At 41.5% G+C, this 24091-nt stretch overlaps 1 protein-coding gene across 1 annotated transcript in view; it reads right to left on the bottom strand.

Moving 5' to 3' along the window:
- The window catches only part of l(2)gd1 (lethal (2) giant discs 1), a 119391-nt gene that overhangs the window by 91689 nt on the left and 3611 nt on the right, over positions 1-24091 (bottom strand). Inside the window, exons 2-5 of the mRNA XM_080281651.1 lie at positions 20815-20953; positions 20078-20184; positions 11185-11420; positions 416-719 (exon numbers count right to left, since the gene is read on the bottom strand). Of these exons, the coding sequence (XP_080137777.1) occupies positions 416-719; positions 11185-11420; positions 20078-20184; positions 20815-20953 (786 nt within the window). The remainder of the gene's footprint in view (positions 1-415; positions 720-11184; positions 11421-20077; positions 20185-20814; positions 20954-24091) is intronic.

The raw sequence follows: 24091 nt of genomic DNA on the forward strand, positions 1-24091 counted from the left end.
AGGAGGGCCGAGAGCAGCAGGAGGCCTTGCAGCAAGTACGGCACCACCACAAAAGCAAGCACGTGGGCAGCCATTGCGAAGAGCGTAGGTCCAGTCACGGTGAGAGACAGGCGGGAAGTGGGGAGGATGCAGCGGCGCTCTATCGGACGTCGGAGGAATGACGAACCAAAACAATGCTCTCCCGCGGCGCGCGCGGCAAGTTCAAATTACGGATGGCAAAAAAAAAAAAAAAAAAAAAATATATATATATATATATATATTTTTTTTTTTTTTTTTTTTTTGGGGGGGGGATTCCAGGACGATAAGGTCCGGGTAGTGGGGATGTTCGGTTATTGGGCGTCCGGATATTAGAGTGATTACTGTACTTGTTTCCTGGTCATTCATAACTGGATACATTATAACATTTTATACAAACCTGTTTTTCTGGGGAAGTACGTGGTGATGGCTGAGGAGTATGTCTCTCTCTTTCTTGGAACACCACATCATGAGGTATGGAGGTAGGGGGAGGTGCATTAGGAGAAACATATGGGGGTGGTCCATTTTCCGAGGGGGGAGATATGTCAGGGGAAGTACTGTTAGACTCCCCTGCACTCCCTCCTCTTCTTCCTCCCCCTCCCCCTTTCACCAGCACAGGTGGAGGGATCTCATCTTCATTTATGGACCGGCCTGCCTTCACTGACTTCTCCATCTGAATTATTGTCTTCAATCCACGACCAATCCTGTACAGATGAACATGGCTGTTAAATCACATGCTACTGTGCCTAAAACTGGAATACATATAGCTAAATACTGACAAAAATTCCAGCTGGATTTTGGAAACCTGTGGTAGCTGATGCATTATCCTGATACTGTCCTCAGATCAGGGTAAATTCAATCTTCTGATTACTGGTAAATTGCATCATCTGTAGCATATAAATTCTATCTATCAATTGCCAGACGCCATAATCCCGTAAGGGGTGGCCGTTTGACTTTGAGTTATTTGTTTTACGGGGAGGGGCACTAACCCTCCACCAACCCACTTGTTGACACGTAGGGAGCACATATGGTTGGTTATATGGTTACCACCCAGCATTGTAAATGGTTTCCTGGCTTACAGGAAACCATTTGGCTTGTCACTCAATGTAAAGCCACCCGTAAAGGAAAGAAAAACAATAAGAAGAGACAGGTAAGGTGGAAAAAATAGGAAGAGAGGAGGACAGACACAGCAAAAGAATGATCAAGGCTAAGGAAGAAGTAAGCAGCACTACATCAAGTGAGTGGATGATGGTCGCCACCACCTACCACATCTAGGTAGAAAATAATTCTTACAATGAGCAATAATAACAACACATTCCCCAAGTCAAAATGATTAACTAGTCAGTAATGGTGACAGCACTCTCTTATTGCAATGCTATGTTGATATGTGAGGAAGAAACTGTTTAGGTCTGTACTGTAGTCTTTGAAACATTTAACATTTAATGCCTAAACACCGAGTGACAATCTGAATGGCTTCTTGTTGTACAGGAAACCATATGTTAGGTGGCAATCATACAACTAAATACATTACTCCCTGATTATCCAAAACCACATTACCCAACAAATGTCATTATCTGATAAGCAAAAATCTGGCTGAATATACGCCATTAACCAACAGCACGTCACTAATCACAGAGGCAAAATAATTTACAGTACAGTATGGTGAGTACATTATACAGTATCTGTTTATTTAATTTTAAAATACTGTACTCTTTATCAGCAAAATTTAATTTGGAGGTTTTTTTTCTATATCTGGATGGTTATACAGTGCATTGTAGGGGTTATACCCCTGAATTATGATGGATATTCAGGGAATTACTAGATGCCTAGTGGCCTAATGAGTTAAGGTGCTCCAACCAGACATGACCCACTAAGAGTTAACATCCAAGAGATGGTTGGGGTTTAACGCTTACATAAAACTAGACATGACTAACCACTCTCACTTTAAATACTGGGACCTGCCTAAATTGCATAGTCCTTTCCCAATTTGCTTCTTATGGAGCAATAAAGGACTGTATGATAGTGAGAAATTTTTAGTGCATTTCTCAGGTTGTGGATGCATAGCTACCATCAACCCTGGGAGGTACAGTATTACCATGAGAGTGAAGTGTGGCTACAGAACATAACAGCGTCAGGAGGATGCGTATCAGTTTCAGGGCCAAATATTTTATCTGACGATATTTCTAATAGCCCTTTTAAATCTTCCTGGGCAATAGAATCAAATGAGCTTTGTGGATTCATAAGCGATGATGACAGTGATAACTGGAAGGATTGGGCTAAACACTCCAGGGGGATCCTCAAAATAGCGGACAGACATAGATGCTTCCTAGACCACTACAATGCAGGCATCCCTGTAGCTCCAGGCACTTCATACACCACTCCTTCATCAAGTGAGCCTGTTCTTGCATCTAAAACATTATTGATTATATCTGACAAGCTTAATGGCTTCTTTAATGGTCGAGGACTTCCAAAATCCTTCTCTCTATTAGAAAATGCTCTTGACACAAAGATCCTGAACATCTGTTCTGACAAAATGCTTGGCCTCCTTGCTGTAGACACCAGCCTTAACATAAACAATGCAAACCTTAATAATAATAATAATAATAATAATAATAATAATAATAATATGGCCTTTTGTTTCTCAAAAGCGCCAGTTCTTCCTTTGGGAATTCACTAGCACTCGACACCCATACATTATTTTTACAATTACAAGAATTGTGACATTTCTTGTATATAATACAAGCTACATCATATATACATGAAAGTGGCAATAATTAAACCCTATAATCATCCGTCATAGTACCTCTCTCCAGGTCATAGCATTTTGAAAAAAGAAAGGCTTTCAGCTGTCTCTTAAAGGATTCAACAGTAGAGAGTTGTCTTATGGACAATGGCAATCTGTTATATAATCTAGAGGCTCTATACGCGAAAGAACGATCAGAGAAAGATTAATGAAAACAAAAGCATTTGGGGGCCAAATGTTAGCTGTCTGCCAAAATACAGTAGAGTGGAATCATCTAAATCGTGGCTTTATGAGACTGAGCACAAGCCGCATTTGAGAACTCCGCAACTTAGAAATAACTGATCTTACAGAGAAAATTACTGTACTTACGAGTCTGTCATATCAGAAAAGTTGCCCCCCTTACCCCCAAACCTACATTAAACTGGTCACCAGCAAACACTAACATCCTGGAAATGAGGAAAAGCTAATGGTACTGACAAGATTTCAAGTTGGGTACTACATGAATGTGCAGAAGTGTTAAGCAGACCAATACTGTACATTTAATATTCAGGAAATTCCTAAGACATGGTTAACTACCTGATATTTGGAAGACAGCAAACACTGTTCCCCTCTTCAAGAAACGAAACAGACAAAATCCACTTAACTACCGACCAGTATCGCTAACTAGCGTCATAAGTAAGGCATTAGAAAAGCTGATATGGAAAATTTGGGTAAATCCTCTGGAAAAACACAATATGATAACAGAAAGACAGTTCAGTTTTAGAAAGGGAAAATCATGTTACTAAGCTATTAAACTACTATGACAGAGTTGCAGAAACACTACAGAACAAAGAAGGATGGGTAGACAGCATCTATTTGGGTTTCATGAAGGCAACCAAGACTTCTATGGAAACTGTACCATCAAGGTGGAATCCAATGTAATCTGTACTGTTGGATGCAGGATTTTCTCAGAAAAAGGGAAATGAGAACAGTACTAAGGGAAAATTACTCACCATGGAGAGAAGTGACTAGTGGTGTTCCACAGGGCACAGTGCCAGCACCAATTATGTTTTTAGTATACAGTCAAGACGCCTATAGCGCGGACTTCTATGTCACAGTTTTCAATGACACAGCAAGGTGCCAGCCCCCCAAAAAACAAACCATGTGCATAAACTACCTATGGCGCGGGCGCGGCAAGGTTTGAAACGGCAAATTCCTCTGGCGGTGCGCTCCCCTGTTTGTAAACAATGAAGATGGTGACCACTTCAGCTCCATACTACAAGTGCTCCAATTGTAGACTTTTTTCTCTCTTATGAGGAGGTTAAACTTCACCAAATTCACTGTGTTAAGTAATGAAACATTTAAGATTCTTTCGGTACTGTGACTAGTTTATAGGTTTGTTTGTAAAACTGCTATGAACGGGTTAGTGACGAAGCACCTATCTCTGAGCTAAGACGAAGTATAATGCCTCCCATCATCATCATCACGTATATAAGAATGATTATTAATGTTAAATGTGAGTTTTGTTGACACTTGAGCATACAAACTTTATCAAATAAACTTCTTCAATCAGTGCTTGACCAGGCAGCCTCTGCCATCCTTAATCTTTTGGTCAGTCAGATGATCTGTCTTCTTGGACGAGCTTCTTTTCACTCGATCTGCAGCGCATGGTATTGCCCAAGTAGATACAAGGCTGATCACTCTCCTGTTTTTTGTGCCTATTGTTACGTGTAATATATGCACTGACTGATTGCTTGATTGTGTGCGTGTATAAAGTTGGGAAAAATGGGGTGAAAAGGGAGACTTCAGGCGAACCTGCTCCACCTGGCTCAATCGGTAGAGAGGTGGCCTGCAGTCCTACTGCACCCAGGTTCAAATCCCCGCTGGGGCAGGGAACAGTTTAAGGATTTGAATTTCATAATATCAGACTTTACTGATCTACCAGAAGACCCGCCGACATGTGGTAAAAATACCCCCACTAATACCAATACACCAGTTCTGTATGAGACAGCCCTAGCATGTATTCAATATGGACAGTGGGTGTTAGTGCTGAAGTGGTGACATGCAAAGGTGTATGGCATGTAGGAGGACAACTGGGCCTTGAGAGCAGGCTGTGAAGCCTATGCCCATTAAAAAAAAAAAAAAAAAAAAAGGCATACCTGCAACCCCCACCATAATGACTTGCTGCATTCAGGAAGAAATATAACATTCAATAGGCCATAAATTTCTTTGTCAAAGCCTGGAATAATACAACATTGGCAACCATTAAACATGCCTGGTTGGCACTCCTGCCACAACTCAAGTCGCTGAGATGGAGAGAGAGCAGCCATCAGAATTAATGACTAATGATTAGACTTGTAAATCAGATTTCAAGAAAAAAACAGAAACAGCATTACCACTGAGTGAATGCCCGTCATCAGTCATTCATCACTCGTTTTCTTTCACAATGCTGGCCAACCGAGGAAGAAAAACAGACAGGGATTAAGTAAATGATGACACTGACGACACTGGGGACTTTCCTGAAGATTTTGACTTTGTGGGGTTTGATGAAATGTTGACAGAAATGGGTGACCCTGGCATGAGAGGCAGAAGAGGGGATGAGGCCAGTAAGGGGTTAAAGGGTATGCTCCAGTAGCCTCCCTGCACAAGCCTCGAAACAATTATCACACCAAACACCTTATTAACTCATTTAAGGTGAGTTTTATATTACTCATGACAATTTAATAACTATCTATCTATCTACTGCCAGGCGCCTCAATCCCGTACGGGGTGGCCACAAACAAATCGCCTCCACATCGCCCTGTCCCTCACCATTTTACTGCCCTGCTCCCAACTCACACCCCCCTCTCTCATATACCTCTCCTACCCATCCCTCCATCTCATCCTCGGCCTCCCCCTCCCTCTCCCCCCCTCCACCTCACTCACATACACTCTTCTCATCAATCTTTCACCCTCCATCCTCTCCACATGGCCAAACCACCTCAGTGTGTTCCTCCTAATGCTTCCTATCACATCCACATCCACACCACAATACTCCTTTATATCCTCATATGTCAGCCTGTCTCTCCATGTGACTCCACAGGCTCCTCTTAAATAACTCATTTCCACTGCTCTCACTCTTGACCTGTGTCTTTCCAACAACGTCCAAGCTTCACTTCCATACGTTAGAGTTGGTATCACATACTTCATGTAGTAACTTTTTCACTTCCATGCTCACTTCCCTATTTCTTATCACTGCTTTCAAGGAACTAGCAACCTTGCTGTACCCTTTCAAGCACTTCACCCTCCAAAATTTAATAACTAATCTTATTATTTCACCTAAAAAAAAGTAGTGATAGGAGGGCTCCAAATGGGAAAAATGGGTAAAAGTCGTGGGGTGGCGGCACCAATAAACCCATTATACATGTATTTTAATGTCATGCAAATAACATTTTTGCTAATAACGGCGTTTTTCTGGCGCCAATTAGATGTTATTGGCGAGATGCTACTGTAGGTTTCAGGCCCACATGCTTGGCTCTTGACTATGTTTAAAACCTGGAAAAAAAAAATTAATCAGTCACTGTCCCTCAAGAAGAGATGTGTACTGGTATTTTTGGACCTATCAGCAGTATCTGACAGTGTCCCACATTTACTCCTCCTACTCACTTGCAAAACTTGGAATCTGTGGAAGGATGCTCGTCTGGCCAAAGGCATTCCAATCCAAGAGGACAAATTGTGTGTTTCTCCAATGCCAATTCTCCAGGGAAATTTACTACTGCAAGGATGTCCCACAGGGCTCAATATTAAGCCCCAATATCTTTATATCCTATTTGGCACTCCGATCAGATTTAATTCCTGTACTCATCATAACCTTTGGAAGTGACCTCTAATGCTGGTCTGATACAGATCTACATCAAGCAGAACAAACTATTCTGACAGTACTCAACACCATTAATCACTGGACAGCAACATGGGGCCTTGAAATAAACCCTTCCAAGCCTCTCTTCATATTTCTCCCATCTTTTCTGTCACTACTTATTGCTTTTCTTTCCGTTACAGGTGGCTTTACATTGAGTGACAAGCCAAATGGTTTCCTGTAAGCCAAGAAACCATTTACAACGCTGGGTGGTAACCATATAACCAAACCATATGTGCTCCCTACGTGTCAAGTGGGTTGGTGGAGGGTTAGTGCCCCTCCCTGTAAAACAAATAACTCAGAGTCAAATGGCCACCCCGTACGGGATTATGGCGTCTGGCAATAGATAGACAGATAGATAGAAGAGAGTCATCCAGGCTTACACGTGCAGTAAACATCATCATGATAATGTCCCGTTCTTTAATAATGTTAATATAAGCCAAACCCCATCACACATATATCTCAGAGTAATTTTTGACACTCTGCACCTTACATGAAAACCACATACTGACATACTTTGTGATCTTCACATTTACACCTGAACAATTTGAAGGCTCTAAATGGTATGTCATGGGGTGTACATCTAGCATGTCTTAGAATCTTTTACATGACCTACATCAGAAGTAGACTGGACAATTGCTCACAAGCATCCACATCTACCACCCAAACAACCTTGCACAAGCTGGATGATGAACAATACTCTGCAATGAGACTCACCACTGGAGTTCTTCGATCCTCTCCAATAACTGGCCTTAGCAGCTAAACTACTGCCTCTCCAAGCACGTCAGAAATTGTTGTGTACTCCTTACTTCGCTGCGACCTATCATGACCCTCCATTTCACCCTTATTCACCTCACCTGCACAATATTCCCCTTCATCCAGAGACAACAAATCAATGTATGATCATTTACAGGGAGAAGATTGGTAGTTAGTGGTAGGTGGTGGCAACCATCATCCACTCACTTGATATAGTGCTGCCTACTCCTACCTCAGCCTTTACCATTCTTTTTCTGTGCCTGCCCTCCTCTCTTCCTATTTCTCCCATCTTTCCTGTCACTTCTTATTGCTTTTCTTTCCTATACAGGTGGCTTTACAATGAGTGTTTTCACTCTCATCTTAAATGTCGGGACCAACTGCCTAGCCCCGGGCTCCTACGCTCCTCATGGGGCAATGTAGGATTGGATGATGGATGGATGGATGGACAAGCCAAATGGTTTCTGTAAGCCAAGAAACCATTTACAATGCTGGGTGGTAACCATATAACCAAACCAGACGTGCTCCCTACATGTCAACAAGTGGGTTGTGGAGGGTTAGTGCCCCTCCCCGAAAAACAAATAACTCAAAGTCAAATGGCCACCCCTTACGGGATTATGGCGTCTGGCAATAGACAGATAGATTGGTAGTGACATCCGCTGACAAGCATATACAGTGCTGTATCTTCTGCAATAGCATAATCACTCCACTAGTTCCATGGATTCTCTCCTAGGATATTAGATCTCTGGAGATTGCAATGAACCTAGTACAAGGTGTCAAGAAGTGGGACAACCCATGACTGATCAAGATGGTGGTTGTAAAGATCCTCAACTCATTACCTAAAGATACCACTTGTGTTAATATTGATGGGTCTGTTACCTCCTCTGCCCCCTCATTCTCTGTATCAGCAGCAATGTGAGATGGACATTACCAAGCAGGCTTCCATATTTACAGCTGAGTTTTCTGGATTTCTGAAACCCCTGGAAACATTATTTTCATTACCAGTAGGCAATCATATGCCATGCTGTGACACACATAGTGCCCTACAAGCCATCACTTACAAATGTAAATCAAATAAAGAACTAGTCTACTCGGTACCGAATCTAATGACAAACTGCATGAATGGGCTACTCACTCTTGTTCTTATGGGTTCCCAGTCACACAGCCAGATTGTATATTCACTTGCCCAAGGATGCATTCCCTGCCACATACCAAAGGTTTACCATAATACAGTGAGGAAGAAGAGAATTCTACAGAAAACCATTACAGATTCCTTCATCAGTGACTGGAAGAGGAGAGCCACAAATGCACATTATGGATGTACTGCACTCAGAAAGACTGGACAATCTGGAAATGGACCCATTACAAATTCAAAGCCGTGAGTCAAGTCCCTACCCGGCTGTGGCTAGGTCACTCCAAGTTAGCAGCCCATATATTTCACTTCAGTCTACATCCAGATGGCAACTGTCAGCCTTGTCACACCCCAAGGAGTCCAATACTTTTTACATCATTGTCCTCGTTACCATGGAGTTCAAGTATCACTTTGGGAAACTACAAATAGACAAGGAGGCAAATATGTCATATTTTAGGTGGGAGGAGTCCTACCAACCTGCAATCCTTGCATTATAGTTTCAGCCCATACAACTTTTATCTCTGCTACAGGGTAAGTAACTGGTCTTTAATACCACACTGAATCCACAAAATCATCGATGTTATCTAAAAACCTAAAAACTATTTACAAACTTAATGACCCTCCTGAAAGTAACCCTACACAGAATTTACAAAACCATCATTGTTGTTTTGAAACTTAAAGATTACAGCATATTTCCAAACCTACTGACCCTCCAGTATGCCCTCCCAAAAAATTATCAGCCCCTTTGGGTACGATGGTTGTAAAAATAAGCAACTTACGCATACACATGAGTATAAATGTCTCATCCATTGCCAGACGCCATGTATCCCAAACGGGGTGGTCAAGGGCTTAGAGTTAATTGTTTTACAAGGAGGGGCACTAATCCTCCACCAACCCCACTTGACACGTAGGGATGCCAACAGCATCTGGTGTTCCCAGGCGGTCACCCATCCAAGTACTAACCAGACCCAACGTTGCCTCAAAACATACACCACCCAGTAAGAGAATCTTTTTGCAATTTTGAGTTCTAATAATTACCAAAGATAATATAACCAAACCATACATGCTCCCTACATGTCAACAAGTGGGTTGGTGGAGGGTTAGTGCCCCTCCCCGTAAAACAAATAACTCAAAAGTCAATGGCCACCCCTTACGGGATTATGGCGTCTGGCAATTGATAGATTGATTGATTCATAATATCTGCACTTATAATTACATGAGGCAATGGCTGTCAGTAGTGAGGTGGTCTGCAGTCCTACTGGACCCAGGTTCAAATCCTCGCTGTGGCAGGGAACTGTTTAAGGATTTGAATTTCATAAAATCAGACTTTACTAATCTACCAGTACACCAGCTGACATGTCGTAAAAATACCCTCACTAATACCAATACACCAGTCCTGCATGAGACAGCCCTAGCATGTATTCAATATGGATGGTGGGTGTTAGCTCCAAAGTGGTGACATGTAGAGGTGTACGGTATGTAGGAGGAATACTGGCCCTTGGGAGCAGACTGTGAAGCCTATGCCTGGAGTTGGTCATATATATATATATATATACTGTATATATATATATATATATATATATATATACAGTAAGACCTCCCTATAACGGACTAATTGGGGCCCAAACCATTCCGAAAAATGCGAAATTCCGATAAAAGCGACATCCGGACTTCCCCCTGCTAACTCAGACTTTTTCCGATATATCAGACATTATTCTGGATTGCACGAACGGTTTATAAGCTGTTTTGACTACCACTGCAGTACTGTACAGTGTTATAACTTCACTACATTAATCAAATGATATAACAATACCTGTACTATACTCTACACTGATGAACATGTCTTTTATTTATCTTATTGTGGTGAACATAACTAAAGCAGTCAGGCAGTCCGGACTGCTTCTGGCTTTATCGGACTTTTTCCGATATATAGGAATTTAGTCTGGTAGCTCCTCGAGTCCGATAAAAGCGAATTCCGGTCTATTGAAGCCCGTTATATCAAGGTTTTATTGTATATATATATATATATATATATATATATATATATATATATATATATATATATATATATATATATATATATATATATATATATATACCGGTATATATATATACTTCCTATTTCTCCCATCTTTCCTGTCGCTTTTTATTGCTTTTCTTTCCTTTACAGTGGCTTTACATTGAGTGACAAGCCAAATGGTTTCCTGTAAGCCAAGAAACCATTTACAATGCTGGAAGGTAACCATATAACCAAACCATACGTGCTCCCTACGCGTCAACAAGTGGGTTTGTGGAGGGTTAGTGCCCCTCCCCGTAAAACAAATAACTCAAAGTCAAATGGCCACCCCTTGCGGGATTGTGGCGCCTGGCAATAGATAGATAGATAGATATATATATATATATATATATATATATATATATAAAACAATGCTTCATCCATGTTTCAGAATGAGGCAGGCTGTAAGAGTGCCAATACATCTTATGGAAGGTGTATATGACCATATATACGGTAATACAAGCACTCCAGTGCCGTCTTCTGGGATCCTTAAGCCCTTGTTAAGTGCACACTGTGGGAAAAAAAGAAAGAAGCATGGGTACATGCTGGGTAACTAGCCACACATTAACACACTTAGGCAGGAAACTTCAACAACATTTTGTAAAACCAACCGGCGAGCTCTGGAAGCATCCCCCTCTGCTTTAGCATTAGCCTCAGCTTGTTCATACATGGCCCTCCTCTCACTCAGCAGCCCCAGCACACTGTCTCCTGCTGCCATAGGTGCCTGCCTTGGGGTAATGGGCTCAGGGTTTCGGTAGTCATTTCTCTCCGGTGGTGGACAGGATGGTGGCAGGTGCTGGTCATCATCAGCTCCATCAACACCCGGAACTAATGCTGACAGCTCAGCCTGGAACATAATCAGTAAAAAATAAGAACTCTAATGCTTTTCTTTCTGCATTATCGTGGTCTCTCAAATAATTTCAATACAGTATCCCCCCAAAAAAATGCATTTTTTAAAATTTTTTACATTTTTCAACCATTATTTTTTTTTTTTTTATTTTTTTTTTTAAGTAATCTACTGATACCTACAATATAAATGCAGGGACAGTACTGTCCAACTGCAACAGTTGCAGGGAAGACACTACTCCTGAGTTTCATTATCTCATATAATTCTTACCAATATATCAATATGGACTAGACAAAAAATCCACATACTCTGTTACTTTCTGAGCACATAAATTCCAATTTCGGTTTACAGATTAGGCTGAAATACTTCTTCCGTCTCCATTATTAAATAAGAAAGTTGTGCTACTGGCACACATAGAAACAAAAATGCTGTCTTTGCCCCTTCAGTGTGATGTATTTTTCTACTTATTCTTATTTCCAGATGATCCTTTTCACATTAGGATAGACTTTTCAAACTAAAATGGTTAGATAAAGCCAATGTTAGCCCCTTCACAGCAAGACATCTCCCATAAGCTAAACATCATCTTGAATAACATCACTGACAGTACCAAGAATGAAATTAAAAATACCGTGCTGTACACCCATCAAAACAAAGTATAGTCAGGCATGGGGTTGACAGATCCGAGGATTTAAAGGCACTGTTACTTGACCTGAGTCTGTATGGGTGGTACCCCTGTATTCTCAGCCTGTAGGCATGAATGAGTTTATCTGATCACAAGGAATGTGACTCCAACGAGGCTTCATACAGTGTATTAGGTGATTCGGAGGAGACGTCATAACTATAATGGGATGGGTTGCATCCATGCCATGATGACTAACTAATGTGACTGGGACAGGAAAACCTTACACTGAGTACTTGAATGGGTTGGAAATAAAATACATGGGTGCTTATCTCTCTCAATTTTCCTATTTCTTACTTATTACAATGTGTTTGGAACTCTTGGTTGCGAGAATGGTTTACATATCTAATGTCTTAGATATTTATTCACTTAACCCTGGAACGCATTCGAGGAACACTATTGTGACCCACGCAAACTTTGGCCACATAGGCCTTGGTTCCTATGTGGCCCAAGTGGGTGGTGTTTTCAGTAGCCTCCCAAAATGATGCACTGTGTCGGGTGAAGGTAGTTCATGCGCACTCCTTGGCTAGGTTTTTCATATAACACAGGTGTGGGCTATAAAAGTGTCCATGAATGTGTTACAGTACTAGACATTTAGTGCATGGACAAAATCAATGTTTTTCTGCCAGGAGACTGGGAGTCGGCCTGCTGCCCCCACTCCCCCTGGTCAACGGACATCGGGATCCATTCATTATACACGTGCCTATAGTTTTTACTTAATTTTTAAAAAATTGTCTTTAATTACCCCTGGAGGATTACACTAGTTTTTTTTTTTTTTTTCTGTCAGACTGTAGTGTTAAGAGTACATTTTAAGTCCATACCATGTGAGTTTAATGAAAACAACTCCAGGTATTTTATTTTTAATTGGTACACAATAGTGACCACGAATGTGGTAGTGTACAAAAAAATCGAATGTTTATCAGGGTAATGATGGTGATTATTATTAAAATCATCATTACTGTAACAGAAGTAGTAGTACAGGTGTAGTTGTAACAGTAGTAGTAGTAGTAGTAATAGTAGCAGCAGCAGTACAGTAGCATTATTATTGTTACTGATGGTGTAGATACTAGTGTAGGTAATATTATTATTATTATCATTATTATTACGTGGCAGGTGGAGATGCTCACCATCCACTCACTCAATGTAGTGCTGCTGTTGGATGTCTGCCCTTTCCTCTCCTCCATCCTTCTTTCCTTCCATCCTCTTCTGTCTTCCTTTCCTTTATTCTTTCCTTGTCCTTCTGCCTACGGGTAACTTTACACTCCTTCTTCTGTCTTTCTTTCCTCTTCCTTCTGCCTGTGGGTGACTCTACACTGAGTGACAAGCCAAATGGTTTCCTGTACACAAGGAACCCATTTACTATGCTGGGTGGTAACCATACAACCAAATTTTGGCGCCTGGTGGTTTAGTGGGTAATTATTGCACTCCAATTGGATTGAGCCGGTGAAGGTTTATATCCAAGGGGTGGTTGGGGTTGATTGCTCATGTAATGCCACTCAGGGATGTGTGAGGCTGGTCACTCTCATCTTAAATGTCGGGACCAACTGCCTAGCCCCGGGCACCTACGCTCCTCACGGGGCAATGTAGGACTGGATGATGGATGGATGGATGGATTATTATTATTTTTACAATTTCATTATAGTCTATACCCTGCTGATGACTGTGTTGACATGTCTCCTTTGTGATGTTTCAAAACAGTTTCACTAAATGCAGCAGAGTACTGTTGTATTCAGTCTCCAGTGGCTTCTATATAGCCTCTGTTTCTAAACATCTCTTAACAACAAACACCTACAGCTTTACGGAATTCTTGCTATGCTAATATACCTTACATGGGTCATCCTCTGCTCATTCTCACTCCTGTCCCCAGCTGCTGCTGCTGATATGGAACGCAAGTGCATATACAGTAATCACTCTAATATCCGGATGCCCAATAACCGAACATCCCCACTACCCGGACCTTATTGTCCTGGGATCCAACATTCCCAAAATGGTCCGAAAACCCAAAAAAATAAAAAAATAAATTGATTTTTTGCCGTCCGTAATTTGAACTTGCCGCGCACGCCGCGAGAGAGCATTGTTTTGGTTCGTCATTCCTCCGACGTCCGATAGAGCGCCACTGCATCCTCCCCACTTCCCGCCTGTCTCTCATCGCGACTGGACTTTCGCTCTTCGCAATGGCTGCCCACGTGCTCGCTTTTGTGGTGGTGCCGTACTTGCTGAAAGGCCTCCTGCTGCTCTCGGCCCTCCTCTTAGTGTGTGTGATGATGGCCCCGCCACCTGAGAAAAGGAAGAGAGTGGTGCTGACTCCGGAAAAGAAGGGGGAGATACTGGAGAAAGTTGATGCGGGTTGGTCTTCTTCCCGCATTCTCCGCAAGTATAACCTGGCCCGGTCGACTTTGTTCGATATCAAACGTTCCCGAGACAAACTCATGCAGTACACGGCTGACTTCTCGTCGAGAAGCAAACGCAACGTGGAAAGGAAGGTTATGTTTACCCCCAAGTTTGCAGAAATCGACTGATCCACATTGATTTGGTACCGACAGCAACGTGCAGCTGGTGTGATGGTACGTGGAACGGAGCTGAAGGCTGCTGCTGAGAAATTTGCAAGGCTTCACGACGCCCTAGACTTCAAGGCATCCGAGGGTTGGCTCTTCGCGTTCAAGTTGCGACATGGCCTTACTAACCGTAAAGCACATGGCGAAGCATTGGACGCTAACGAGGATGGAGTTGACGAGTTTCGGCACAAGGTGAAAGGCTTGATCGACAGGGAGGGCCTCACTCTCAGTCAAGTCTATAACGTAGACGAAACTGGCCTATTCTATCACTTGCTGCCAACGAACACTCTAGCCGAGGAGACGGAGAAGCGTGTACCTGGCCGCAAGCTTTCTAAGGAACGGATATCTGCCTTGTGTTGTGCCAGTGCTAACGGCATGCACCGGCTTAAGCCCGTTGTTGTTGGCCGTGCAAAGCAGCCTCGGTGCCTTCGTGGGGTGATGGATGTCCTTCCGGTCGTATGGTACCATTCTTTGGAAAGCATGGTTCACAGCTGTGATTTTCAAAGACTGGTTTCACCGTCACTTCCTCAAGGAGGTCATCCAGTACCAGACGAAGACACTGGGAATCCCTCGCGACCAGGTAAAGGCTCTCCTTCTGCTCGACAATGCACTTGCCCACCCGTGCGACAAGGACTTGGTTGCTGAGAATGGCCGTATTAGGTGCATGTTTCTGCCACCTAATACGACTGCTCTCATTCAACCCATGGACCAAGGAGTGATCGTGGCAACAAAGCGCCTGTACCGTCGGAAGTTCCTGGACGAGGTGATGGTTGTTCTCGAGGACCAGGACGAGCGCAGGGAAGGACGTGACACTCGAGGCAAGCGGACTTTGGAAAACCTTCGCCGCTACAACATCAAGTCTGCGCTGTACAACTGGGCTAGTGCATGGAAGGAAGTCCCTGTAAAAACTCTTGAAAATGGTTGGTCTCTTCTGCTTCTCGGAACAGATGTGGAGTACGATTTTCTGGGCTTTGACGTGGATGACTTCCATGCACGGCTACGTACACACGGCGACGTTGTTGATGTGGATGATGTACATGAGTGGTTGGACGACGACGAGGGCGATCCTGGGTATCAGACATTGTCTGATATCGAGATCGCGTCTTCGGTTCCTGGTGTCAGTCCCGAACTTGAAGATTCCGACGACGAAGGCGACGATGATGCGGACTCCTCTCAGCAGGACACTACTCCAGCCATCCCCAAGCTGAGCGCACTCCGGGAACACCTAGAGTTCGTCCTAGACTACCTGGAACACCCGGACTGCAACAGGGAGATGGGGCCCTTAGGACTCGTGGAGGAAGTGCGTGCTTTCAGGCAGCGCATCATCAATCGCCAGAATCGTCGGTCCTTGCGTCAGTCAACGATTGTCAGTTTTTTCAGGCCCGAGACCCCCGCTGTGCCAAGCCCTGGCTCCACTCCGCTCCGTTGCCTCCCCAAGACAGGCCCTCATGCTCCGAGCCACAGCCCAGCACATCAGCTACAGTGGAGTCACCGCTCGACGTGAGTTTGCGGCTTTCGTCAGAGTCTTCTGCAGTCGGTACGCCATCACCACGACCCAGCGATGCACCCCTTGGTCGCCTGCCAGTGATACTCTCGGACTCTGACAGTGAATAAACAGCAAGAACTTCTCCACTAGACCACACGGGAATTTTGAGTGTCGTGCAGTGAAAAAAACGGTGTGTTGTGTTAAGGTTTTCGAAATGAGAGAAAAGACTCAGTGGAAACAAAATTTAACGTAACTAACCTTTTGTAAAGTGATGGTTGATGGTTGTCTGAGTGATTCGTTTGAAGTCAAGTCCGGAGTAATTCAAGGTGGTGTTCTATCGCCTTTACTGTTTATATTGGTCATTGATTACATTATGAAACGCGTTGGAACAGAAACCGGTGCAGGTATACTTTGGGGAGAGAACAGGAAACTTTTGAATTTAGATTATGCAGATGATATAGTTTTGATTTGTGATGGCCCAGAAGAGATGCAGAGAGTGTTGGACTGTTTGGTGAGTGAAGGTCGCAAGGTGGGTTTGGTTATTAATTGTGGAAAAACTGAAATAATCAATATGAATATGGAAAATGCGCAGGAATGTGTAATTGGAGGTATGGTTGTAAAGCAAGTTGATAGGTTTAAATATTTAGGTACTTATTTAGCCAAGGATGGTTCTTTGAACTTTGAATTCGAGGAAAGGTTAAAGAAGGCTAATCAGGCAATGGGAATGCTTAAAAATATTTGAAATAATAACAATTTCTCTGTGCATACAAAAATCAAACTTTATAAGGTAATGGTTAGGAGTATCTTAATTTATGGACACGAGTCTTGGTACAGCACAGTGACTATGGAAAATAAATTCTTGGTGTTTGAAAATAAAGCACTTAGAAGAATATTAGGAGTTAAGTGGTGGGAAAGGATACCAAATAGTAGAATTAGAGAAATAACGGGAGTGCAGCCGGTCGATGAATATGTTAGATTCTCACGATGGAAGTGGCTAGGACATGTGTATAGGAGACAGGGAATTGTACGAGGTACACCAGGGTGGGTGGCACTTGGTAGGAGAGGTAGAGGAAGGCCAAAAGAGACGTGGGTGAGGACAATGAGACGGGAAGCTGGAGATGAATGTTGGGGAGATCTTGAGGAGTTAGCACAAGATAGGATGTGGTGGTGTGAGTTCATTGAGGCCCTATGCATCCCCGAGGGTGCCACAGGAAATGATTGATTGATTGATTGAACCTTCTTTGTTTTGGCTTTGGAAAATAAAAAAAAATTGGGAAAAGTTAATGTGCAACACTAAATTAAACTGGAACATTATTTGGACTAAAGTGAACAATGTGAAGAGAACGGACTTCTGTGTGTTATTGACTAAGTTCAGTGCAAGACTTCACGAAAAGTGTACTGCAAGTGCTTCAGGAAATCGTTCTTACTGTCAGAGTCCGAGAGGAGGCAGTTATTCATCGAGGTGGCGAGGGACTTGCTGGAAGTAGCCAGAATGTTTCATACTGTACTTTTTTCCATACTATACTTACCAGAATGTTTCATACTGTACTTTTTTCCATACTATACTTACCTCATGCATGTGCAGTAGGAAAGTGTTTTTCAGAGTTAGGCTAGGTTAGGGTCCATAAGTACCAGAATGTTTATTAATGTATGAACATACTTCTAAACCCTCATTTTATGTTTCTTTTGCGTTTATTTCAGTCATTTATGTGCCTTATTGGTGTGATTTGGGTCTTAAATAGGTGCTATGCATGTCCAGAGGGAGTTGTATAGGTGTTTCTCTGAGTTAGGGTCCATAAGTACAAGTCCATAAGCTGGGGCCCAATATCCGGACGAAACCAATAACCGAACCTACCGATGGCTCTATTACTCTCCGGATATTGGAGTGATTACTGTACTGTTAATAAAACTCTCTGGGAATCACATCAATCACTTTGTTTATTATTTCAAAAAGGAGTGTCGGAAAAGTAACAACGATTTTTTCATTTTTACGGGTCTATCCTCAGAGTGAAGGAATTAAAACTGTTCTCTTTCATACTGTTAGTTTCCAAATAAAATTTAAATGATTTATATCAGTTTAGTTATTAGTCCTATTTATGCACATACAGTCTTTGTTTACAAAAGCTCCAACATGTCTGCAAGCATTAGTCAAAATATGTCAAATAAAAATACGGGGAACCTCCTTATTCATACCACTGTCACTGATCCACACAAGTGTTTTGTCATTCATAAACAAAGAGTTTGATGAGTATTTCTGCCAACTTCCCAAGATTTAGCTATCCAGCCTTAAGAAAATATTCACTCTAGGAACTGACCATGCTCTTCTTGAAAGATAATGTACCGTAAACTGGGGTGAATTCGGACTTGGGGCGAATTCGGATATTATTGCAATAAAAAGTTGTTTAAATTAATTAATAATTAATGAATAAACATATTAGGAATCTGTTTGCTCCCAATTGTTTGTAATTCTTTACTGTACTTTCGTGTATAAAGATACTTAATATATCACGTGACACATACTAGAGATATACTAAAAAGCAAACATTTGTAAAAAGAATAAAGTTTGTAACATTGGCAAACTTTCTTTGGCAGAAATGTTAATGAATAGATGCAGGAAAATCTTCAGTGCCCGGATGTACTTTCATGCGTAGTGTGAAAGTGCAAAGTAAGTAATTGGCGTTATCTTCTCAATTAATCTCTTAACTGGGCATTTAATGAAATTTTTAAAATTTTAATGCAAATTGGAGTCAGTTCGGACATGGGGTGAACTCGGACAGGGGGAGTATGAACGAAAAAGTAACACTATTTACAATGTACAATTGCTTATAATTTGCCAGATGTGGATACTGTGTGTAATTGGATTCATATGTATCATTTACAGGTATACTCTTGAGCTTTTATGGTACTACCTGTTTAAACTAGGTCACCCAATGACTTGAACATTTAAGAAAAGAACTGGTGGAGATCAAGGTCCTTATCGTAGTGAAAAAGGCAAGCAAAAAACTGGTAAAGCCAAATAATCATGTTAAATATCACCTGTAACTTATAATCCATCAGTCTTCCAAAAACGAAATTATTAGTCAAGAAATGATTGTTCCATATACAGTACTAAGGTTTGTAGCTAGATTTATCTTATCTACATGTGTTCTAATATGTTTTATTTAAACCAAGGAAAAAAATAAAATTGCTGTTGTGTTCATATCTCATTATAGTCATTAGCTTATTTTGTCAGGGAGTGGTATTATTTTTGTACTAGAAGAACATTTTTTTAAAAGCCCAAGAGCGTCCGAAATGGCCCCACATACGTCCGAGACTAAACTGGGAACCCAGGGTAGTCATATGCATTCATTTTCTATTTATGTACAAATTTATACAGTGTGTCCGAATTCACCAAAGTTTGAGTACAAATTCGGACACTCATTACTATATTTGCTATAATTATATATGAAACATTTTAAATTTTGTACTGCTATGATTCGATACCCTAGTGGACCAGCTCAACATACAGTACTTAAGATCTTGGACTGAATTAAAAACTAGATTACATGGCACAAAAAAATGGAAAAATCGTCCGAATTCACCCCAGTTTACGGTAATGAAAATCTTCCAGTAATATTTTGTATTTTATTCAGTGTAATATGGTTTCTTCATATTACAAACATTTGTAACACAAATGTATGCAGGTAACTGGATTAGCTGTACAATGTCAAACTATCATAACAACCTTAAGTAGAAGAACTAATCTGGAAAGTCGCCTATTCCATAAACAGCAATCAACAAACCATGCAATTTGACTCCAGATAATGCTCTCATGGTTGGGGCAACTCTAATACTGTACCAATATTCTATTCCAAATGATGCCAGACATCTTTTTAAATCAGAGTAACAGGCACCTGGATGCTAACATGTGTATACAGTAATGTAGTACAGTACTAACCAGCAGCTCTGAGTCATCCTCGTCTGACAAGTTGACATCATCGTCGTAATCTCGCATACAGTTTGACACCATCTTGGCCAACTGCTCTGGCGACACTGCTGCCTTGCCTGAGGATCCAACACATCAGTAGAAGGAGTAAATTTTTCACTAGCGCAACAATTACTGTACTCTCTGTAACCTATTTTTATTATAAATATGAGCACAAAGTGCAGTATTGCTGGTATATTGTCCAAGCCACAATACAGCAACAAATTAAAATACACTCTACTTATAATAACTTAAGAGATATCATTATTAAACACAATTAAGCTATTTCTCACTAATAATCTGCGGTGGGTGGAATATAGACAACAGAAAGGGAAAAACGTTAGAGAACTGTCAACAAAGTAAACAGTTTAATGGAACACACACATATTAATTCACATCTGTTCATAACCTGACCTCATTTCAACATGGAATACTAGGAGCTGTATTATGAAAATTGAAAGGATGAAGGCAAGTACGAGCTACCAGTTTTTTATAATAACTTCTGAAATATGTGATAATGCTAGATGTCTGGGTTTTCTGTATCATTACAAACTAGACTCTGTAATGTGGGATCCAGGCAGATCACATCTAAAATTATAGGAGTTACAAAAATTTTCATAAAGAATTGGGGGCACACTTACACCATTGTGCATTCAGTTTTAATATGACATAAGAGGACTATAAGGAGCTTGAGCTGAGATGATTCTGACCTTGCCGTGGTTGTCTGCGGCCACCACCTCCACCTGTGAGAGCCAACAACTCTGCCTCCAAGGCTGCATCATCTTCACCTTCACTCTCACCCCCACCCATTGTCATGTTGTCCAGATCAGGCACATCCATCAGCCCAAACTGGAAGGCAATCAACACACAAGGGGGAAGTTAAGGATACTCTGTTCCTGTGCAGGCTACTGAAATGAACAGCATGACTACCATACATGCGTTGGAATTCTTTTACAGGCTGTCCTCATAATAGCAATGGGATGCACTTGGGAACACCCATCGTTGAGCCTGGGTATCATTAACTGGGGACATTATAACAAAGAAAGTATAGAGATGTGTTGGAGAGCTTTGGGATCCCCCCCCAAAAAAAAACACCCAGATGAGCCCTAAACAAGTTTCTAGTTCACCTAAAAACTCAACTAGCTTTAAAACAAGGCAAACTAAGCGTAAAAGCAGTTTGTAACTCACCTAAACCCAAAAATAATATATGAAAATAATCAAAAATGTCTGGAAAAAAGTCAAACTTAGCAAACTGCACCCAAATATGACAGTGTTCACCCCACTTAAGACTAAAACACATTAACCTAGGTTTCAAAACAGTTTATAAATCAACCTAAAGAAAAAATTTGTCTAAAATATTATCAAAATCAGTTAAAAAGGAAACCATCGGAAAAAAAATAATCAGATAACAAAGGACTCGCCATTGATACGCGAGAAAGGGCGTTAATTTTTTTACGTCGTTATGGCGGGGTATCGTATAGCGGAGTATGCCTGTACTTATTTAAACACACAGTACATTGTTTTATAGGTATCCGTTTTCTTTGAGTTCCTCTCATCAGTTGCAATAGCTTTTTCCTACACCATTTCCCCTGGAAATTACTAACTGCAGAAATATCGGAGTTCAATAATCAACACAAAAAATTCTACACATGCATCATGTCAGACCAGAGATATTTACTATATCAATGAACCTGAACCTGCACTCTCTCCCTAAGCTACCTGACTTTTCCTGGTTAGATTTAGGAGATATCTGGATGGTTAATATCATAGAAGGTCTGTGGGGGCATAGCTCCCTTCCTACAGTGAAGTTTTTCTAGAGGTTTTCTTCTGTGGCTCCATCAATTTTGGAAATGAGGAACTTCCATAAGAAATGTCAAAATAATTATATAAAAGAGTAGTAGGTGGGGGCGCTCATCATCCACTCACTCGATGTGGTGCTGCTCTCAGGTGACTGCCCTTTCCTCTCTTTTTTCCTTCTTTCCTTCCTTCCTCTTGTTTTTCTTTCCTCTTCCTTCTGTCTATGGGTGACTCTACACTGAGTGACAAGACAAATGGTTTCTTGTACACCATAAAACCATTTAATACGCTGGATAGTTACCAAATCATTTCATTTCATTTTGTTTTTGAAGGCTCCAACATGCTTGCATGCATCGGCCTTGGTCACCTAATGGCAGCTCTCCATGCTTTTTTATATCTGGCAGCCTCCTTCTTTGGTCCATTAACCCTAAGGTCACACTTACAACACTACTGTATTCACTTTACGCACCCAAATATCATTCTCCCATCCTCTCCACATGCCCAAACCACCTCAATCTACCTCTCTCCTCATCACAACACCAATACACTCCAGTCCCATCCTACCTCTCAACTCTTCCATCGTAAACCTAGACCCTCAAAGCTTTGCACTCAGGGATGCACTGCATATCCACCTTATCATTGTCATTTCTGTACACCTGAGCCTGCGAATATCCTCTTCCTTTACTGCCCAGGTCTCACTACCATACAGCATTACACTCCTAATACATGCTGCATACAAAGATCCCTTAGCATGGAGGGAGTGCCCTCTCAATGTCAGTGGAGGCAACAGCTCCCTGTGCTTCTTCTAACCACTCCCCCACACCAGCCAAGGAGCTAGCTCCAGCCCCATCTCCAGCACATAACATGTCTCCCAAATGACAAAACTCTTCCACACACTCAAGAGACTCACCAGCAAGTTCAATCCTTTCATGCCTGACAATCTCTACCTGCTTTCCCTGACACACTGCACACATAATATCAGCATTATCTTGCAGTCTACCTCTAATACCGCTACATCTCTTATGCACCCACATATCACAAACATTGCACAAGAGAGAATTACCTCCCACGCCCTTGTGGCAAATTGCACATGGCCACTCTCCCTCTTCTTTTACAGTATCACCACTAACCCTAAATATCATCACTCTGGTTTTATCTGCATTTACTCTTAAGTCCTTGTGCCCCATACCATCTTTCCACTTCCTAAATCTTCTTCCGCCTCCCTTTCATTCTCTGCAGTCAACACCAAATCATCATCATATGTCTCCCACAGGAATCCATTTCTGAAGTCACGTGAGAGGGCTTCAATACTGCCTGTATAGGATTGCATTTTTGAGCCTTGGGATTCCCCCCCAACCAAGCCCTAAACCCACCCAAATGAGTCGAAATACAAGTTTAAAGGTAATCTAAATGGCCTAACTGCTGTAAAAGAAGCTAACCTATGCCTAAAACCAATGCCCGTCTTGCTTGTACCCAGTCAAGGTCACTGAAGAATGCGATCTCAGACTCGTATTCAAACTTGGTAGAGAAAAGGAAGCAGCACTGTATACAATCCCACATTAAAATGGCCCCAGGACAATTAAACAAACATCTGTTACGTATAATATTAGCGAATGAATGACAGACAATTGTCCAAGGTGTAAATTGTTGTGGCAGAGAATCACTGATGTTTTGACAGAGAATTTTCTTAACAGGAAATGCAATCGATGATGCAACTGGAAATGCCTTTTCAACAGCTCCTCTTTATGACGTTTTAGCTACAATTCTGGCTGCTGAGCTCCTTTATTTTCTCCTCTCTTATTTTCCAACATTTATTTAGATATTCCTTTGTGTTTTCTGAACATTTTCCGTTAAACAGCCCGAATGTAAACACATGATTTATTGATGTCACAGTTTTCATCAATGCAAGAAATATTTACTCTTGAAAGTTTTCATAATTATCAATACTGTATTTATTTTAATTATTATGTATTCCATGATAGGTCAGATGTTCAATGGTCAAACACAAAATACTGTATTCTTTGCTGAGTTGCCTATGTCCACACTGTTTTGTCCCTTGTCTGATGGACAAGAATCCTTACCCCAAATGACAGTGTTCACTAATCAAAATCTAAAAACAGATTATCTATCTATCTATCTATTGCCAGATGCCTTAATCCTTTATACGGGGTGACCACAAACAAATCGCCA

This window comes from Coenobita brevimanus, chromosome 90, assembly GCF_032717465.1.
Source record: "Coenobita brevimanus isolate Jiangsu-jjx chromosome 90, ASM3271746v2, whole genome shotgun sequence".
In the NCBI taxonomy this organism is placed as follows: Eukaryota; Metazoa; Arthropoda; class Malacostraca; order Decapoda; family Coenobitidae; genus Coenobita; species Coenobita brevimanus.